We start from the raw sequence: 6,317 nt of genomic DNA on the forward strand, positions 1-6,317 counted from the left end.
ATATATTTTTTATAATTATTTATTGTTTTCTCTATATTTACAGTTCCGTTTGGCATTCGCCTACCTGTCCACTTATGGCGGCAGCCTTACTCGCAAAGAACGCGCCTACATTACAATTTCTGGTTTTCCCAAAGCAACTGTCCAAGTAAGTTTCCATTAGCAATGAAGAGGTTTTATGGGTTTTTGTATTTGATATTTTTTGCCATTTGGTGGTCATCATTATTCGATGTTTGTTTCGTTTTGTACATATTCTTATAGTTTTTTGTAAAACTGATTGCCTCGCCAGCACCTTATAAGCACAAATTTCATTATTCCATCGCCCGTTAGACACATGCTTCCGCAACTCACTCAACCACATTTATTGCAGCAAAACATGGCACAATTTCAAGACCATAATGCTCTTACTTCCTCAAAGCTTCATGAATTCCACCTCCCAGGCTAGCTGTTTGTGGCAAATGAATTTAAACGCTACACTGGTGTAAATATTTTTTAACCAGAACAACCAAATAACAACTCTTTCAAATGCCGCGCCTCTGCATGTGCAAAACTTCGGTAACACTATTTCCTGTTTTTTTTTTCAGAATTTGAAAACGAGCTTTTATTTAAGTTGTCTTGCTTACCCTTGTCAACTTCTCCTCTTGGTGATTTTTTTTTCTATGTATTTCTTTGCTATTCCCATTGGTTGTAATCTGACATGAGGCGCATATGTTGCATGTTCCTGCGGTTAACTTTATTTTGTGAAGCTAAATATGCGGTTTGCTGCGATTCACATTTTTCTCGGCTTTTTAAAATAGCTTTGTTCAAAAACCTGGCAAAATGAGCTCCTTTTTTGGTTAGGTTTAAGATAGCTATTTGTTTTGAGTATGGTTTTGTGGGCAACAATAGCTTCAATCTATTCCAAAAAGAACGCTGGGTAGGTTACCAGGTAACATTGAAGACAGCAGCAAAAAATAAGCTACCTGGTTTATATAACCAGTTTGGGATGTAAAATAAGCAACCAGACGTCCAGAGTTAGGCAGCGTTTCAAAGCATAAGTTAGATAAGGTTAAACTGGCCGGCCCGTAAGGAACTCACATAGACTGAATGAGTCCATAGTATTTCCAAAAAGGTGTTTAACGACCAAACTAAAAAACCCTGTAAAAAATAAAGACCTATGTTATAAAATAACTTCTTCCTCTTTGCAAATACTAAAAGCTTTCTAGGACCAGTGCCACTTGCTGCTTTTAGATCTGACTTCTGTATTACTATTAATAGCTGGAGTCTTAGCCTGCAAGCGCAGGGAAATAGTATAAAACGTGCTCGATCGTTTCCTCCTCCAAACCGCCTGTCCTGCTTCTGCTACACTGACCAAGCCTAATTTAAAGGCATGTGACGCCAGAAGGCAGTGTCCAGTCAGAATACTAGCCTTAAGTCTGCAGTCTTCTCTTGTTAGTGATAATATTTTCTTTATTAGTCTAAGGTTGTAAACTTACGCATGATAAAATAAATAAATAAATATAAGGCGCGATAACCTCCGAAGAGATTTAAGGCCGAGATTCTCTTCCAATTTGCGTCGTGCTCCTTTTTAATTTTTCCTGAAAATTGGCGGGATGGGACCTACTTGTTTTATGCCGACTCCGAACGGCATCTGCGACACAGTGAGTTTTCACTGAGAGCTTTTCATGGCAGAAATACACTCGGAGTGCTTGTGAAACACTGCCGAGGGGCGACTCCGCTGAGAAAAATTTTCTTCTAATTGAAAAACCTTATTTCTAAAATATTTATGTTGCTTTGCTCGAGGTGTGAACCCAGGGCATTCGGTGTGGTGGGCGGAGCACGCTACCATCACACCACTGTGGCCGCCGTTTACACATGATATTCGACAATTTATAACTCCGTGCTTGGGTCTACGCTTTCCCCGCTTGGTCAATCTTGTGGAACTTTCGCCACCTCTCTAATTGGGGCGCTGGAAGGGGCTTTAAACATACTGGAAGCATCTGTGATGTAATTAAGTCAGACAGGTGAAGTAGTACAACAACTAAAATAAACCGTTCGGTCGTCAATTTTAAGATGGTAGAGTGGTAAAATGTTTGATACTATTTTGCTACTTTTTCACTACTTTACTAATGCAATGTGCGGAAAAAATCCAAGCCCGATATATCTCCACATTGGATAAGAGACAAAGAAAGAATTGAGAAAAACAGTGGAAATGGAGAAGGGAAAGTGGTGGAAGTTGGAGAGAAGTCGAAAAAGTAAAAGACACAAGAAGAAGAGGGAGAGTAAAAATAGGGAAAAAGGTGTTAGCAGAAATAGTACGAATAACAAAAGGATTAGATTGAGGCTGAAAGTGAGAGCAAGAGGTAGATAAGAGCAGGAGGAGTAAGAGAAAAAGGGGAAAATCTACAGAAGAATGAAATGGATAGGGTAATTGCGTGAACCGATTAAGGTAAAGTTTCGTTGCCGTAAAACCCCTGCGGATACATATTTTTATACCATCCACCTCTTACTGTTTATTAAGCCTACGTCTTAACGTTTGGGACCATAAATCTAGAGTTTTCGTATAGCAAGCCTGCCAGATACTCATCCGCAAATTCTGTATTTTACGTCCCTACCATTAATATTGCACTAATGGAACATACAGTCGTAATTTTTTTGAAAAAAATCAATGCTGCAGAAGACGAAAAGAAGCAACACTTTAAGTTATGTGGGCGAGTACTGACAAATGCGAGTCTATTTTGCAATATCCAATTCATCTGCCTTGTTGTATTGCATTATGCGGAACATCACAAAAAACATGTAAGAAAGTCTAATTTCGGGTGAAATCGAACATTATATACCCGGCTGTGCACTTGAAAAGTTGTTGCTGGTAGTATATCAGTCAAATGTAGCTAAATACCAAAAAGTTTTTGCAAAACTCCAGTTAAGCTACTGATCAGTTTTTCAGTCACAGTTGAAGGCGACTTTTGATAATGCTATGATTCTCGAGTTGGGCCACTGCTTCGAAACAACTCTTCAGATTTAAGAAGAATGCCTAGCTACCAACATGAGCTCTAATGGTACTCAAGTCCATATGCTTGGTGGTTATATTCGATGCCATTTCTAACGAAAGCAAATAACTGATAGATTAACTAAAATTAACCCTGCCAGATCGACCGCTTAAGCTCAGCTTAAACTTCAGTTAAAGTGGACTGAAAAACTGCAGAATAAGTTTAAGCGTAGTTTAACCAATTGGCGCCGGTTGGCGGAGCGACTGGCCCGCCTTGTTGGACGGCCATAACCGTTTAGACGGTTAAGCGCCAGTTAATCTTACAGGCTAGTTAAAAATAGAAAACAACTCATGCTTAAACTTCATATTTATTAAAATTAATAACACATTTATTAAAATTAATAACACTACTGAATCGATTTGCTAGATGTAGAGTCCTAGTTATAGGTTCATTCATAGCATAATTCGTTTTATGCCGAAGATCACTCAGTGGAATATATGGAATGAACAAATTAGATAAATCAGAGTAATTCGTGCTAAATTTTATTTCATTATAGGTAAGCATGAGTGAGATAAAGGTTCTTCTATAATGCAAAGCCTGAAGGCCAAACAATTTGTGCCTGCTGGTATATGATGGGAGGCCGTCTGGCCAGTGAAGCATACGTAAAGCAATTTTTGTAAAAGTTTTTTGAACTTTCTCAATTTTATAGGAGTTGGATTCATAGAAATGATTCCATATTATTGATCAATATTCAACACCTCTTCTGACAAATGATATATTAAGTGCCTTCAACTTCATATGGTCCTTAAAGTCACTTGTGTTACGTCTACTGAACCCAATCTTTTCAGCAAATTTTGAAACAATGCAGTCGATGTGACTAGAAAAAGGGAGTTTGGAGTCAAAAATTACACCCACGTCTTTACTCTCTTGAAAACGATCAAGAGATTTAGTATTTAGTTTGTAGATGAAGTATGTGGCAGTTTTCTTTTTGGAATAAGGTACAACACAGCGTTTGATTGAATTTAAAAATAAATGATTGCCTGCTTATCATCCGGCAAAAGAGTCCTGATCAGAACCGTTAGAAATAGTTGGACAAATAAATAGTATTTTTTGTGAAATATATAGTTTTAGAGTTATCTTTCAATCATTAAAGGGGAGGAATGATGGGGAAACATATTGAATAAAATGTGCTAAGTCGAGAAAATTTGGTTTGAGTGCGGAAATTGTGCGAAGTCATTAAATAGCTGCTGAGTTAGCATACATTATTTTTATTTATCTTTTTCAAAGCTTCCACACTCAAAAGTATTGCAGCTAAGGTATCCTCATTCACAGTTTTGAAAAAAAAAAATGGTTATTTGAAAAATTATTCATTTTTTTCGTCTCCTGTAAAAATTGTAAAAAGCGACTTAGCACATTTTCACATTAAGCTAACTATATACATTTTTAATTTTTTGGTTGTTTTTAATTAAAAATTTTTATACTTCCAGCTTTTACCTAAGTATACCGTCATTTTGAAGATAACTTAATTTGTTTCCTTGTTTTGAGTGTACAGGTCACAGGACATCATAAAGTCGTAGTTCTTGGGAGACGACGGTGCGAACTTAAAATAGTTCTTACACCGGAATGTTTCTTTTGAATTTCCTTCCTTGGTCCGAAATTATACAGTAAAGTGATACAAGTTTGTGATTTAGCCTTGATCTAAAGGACTAGTTCTAAAATAATAGTTCAAAAATCGATACTTATATTTAACATATATTTGATAAATATGCTATATCCGAAAAAACGGCTACTAGCTTCAAAGAGCTTCGGCTATTAGGAGCCTACCCACTGTCACCATTTCTATATTTGGTAGACTTACATACATTTTTATATTCAATTTTATTTGCAGGCTGCACTCGGTCCACTTGCATTGGATATGGTCAGATCGTTAAAGAGTACTGACTTGCATATCACCATTTTGGCCAACAATGTACTAATCATTTCTGTGTTGGCCATAATTTTCACAGCACCGCTAGGAGCTGTGCTCATGTTAAGGTTGGCACCGCTTTGGTTACAACGAAGCGAAAGCAACACTCACGACAACATAAACAATGCTGACTACAGTTTAAATGAAACGCAGTTCAGACACTGTGCCACGGCTAAACAACAGGCGGGTGAATTTAAAACCATTTCGAAAAATCACTCACAAAGCCAAATCCATACAGATACTCAAATTCCAAACATCATCGGTAGCAACGCTGTTTTAACTGAGGTCACTAATGATGTGACTATTGTTGATGCTGAGGTGAATGAATACCAACCAAAGATAAGAGGGAAGGTGGAATAATACTAGATTTAAGCGCAAGGAAGGAGGCCAGATAATCCATCATGGAGGCGCTCGCCAGGATATTTTCTGTGTGCTGATGGAAAAAAATTTAGTTCACAGAAGTATTTAAAAATAATTATGTTCAGAATGTTCAATGTGTGTGTAAATATGTATTTATTTTAGTTAATAAATGAGTTAGTATGCATAGACTGAAACATTACCAATAGTTTGCAACTTTGCTTCATTTTACTCAAAATTATAAGTCCTACGATGGACGCAAAAAAATGTTACGAAAACTAGCAATTTCGGCTTTGGCTAACAAAAATAAAACTCGTTTCTTTATAAGGTGTTTAATAATAACTTAGACTATTTTCATTATTACAGATTGATTTAAGATTTTTTATGCACATTGATCATATGATCGTAAAGAGACTTTACGTTCGTAACTCAAGTATTACAAAACTAACGTTTTCAAATTCAGGTTTAATGTCAAGAAAAAACGAATTCAGTGTAAACAGTGTGGATTTCATTTTACCTAATTTTCATAATAGCTGCAAATAGTTGCAAATAGATTTATTGTAATATCTTAATATATAAAAAACAGGTGTCACAACATTTTTGGCCTCGATGGACTCCTAAACTACTGAGCCGATTTTGAATTTGTTTTACCCACCGTGTGTAGTTTGATTTAACTTGAGAGATAGGATAGTTTATATCTCAGTTTATAGTCCCATTATTCTGGTTTCTGGTATTCGGTTTTCTGAGGGGACCCGCGATTTAGAGGTACTATGACATTTTTTTTAATTCAGGAGAGTCTTTGGTTGTGTAGAGGGTAATTTTCATACCCCTGGGTGACTAGGGTCTCGAGATATAGGCCAAAACGTGAGCCAGTGAATTCCTAGACAGTGTTTATACAATATCGATATCAAATGAAAGCTCTTGATGAGTGCTTTAGTATAGAGTAATATATTATCCAGAGACGGACTGGGACTGGGCTTAGGACTAGGACTGGGACTGAGACTCGGAGTGGGACCGGATTGATACTC

General features: G+C 36.8%; 1 protein-coding gene across 1 annotated transcript in view; it reads left to right on the forward strand.

Annotated features, from left to right (window-relative positions):
- Nha2 (Na[+]/H[+] hydrogen antiporter 2) overlaps positions 1-5,497 on the forward strand; it is a 96,031-nt gene extending 90,534 nt beyond the window's left edge. The window contains exons 9-10 of the mRNA XM_067774088.1: positions 44-145; positions 4,855-5,497. Coding sequence (XP_067630189.1) covers positions 44-145; positions 4,855-5,292 — 540 coding nt within the window. The 3' untranslated portion in view covers positions 5,293-5,497. The remainder of the gene's footprint in view (positions 1-43; positions 146-4,854) is intronic.
- The last annotated feature ends 820 nt before the right edge of the window (positions 5,498-6,317 follow it).

This window comes from Eurosta solidaginis, chromosome 1 (assembly GCF_040869045.1).
Source record: "Eurosta solidaginis isolate ZX-2024a chromosome 1, ASM4086904v1, whole genome shotgun sequence".
Taxonomy (NCBI): domain Eukaryota; kingdom Metazoa; phylum Arthropoda; class Insecta; order Diptera; family Tephritidae; genus Eurosta; species Eurosta solidaginis.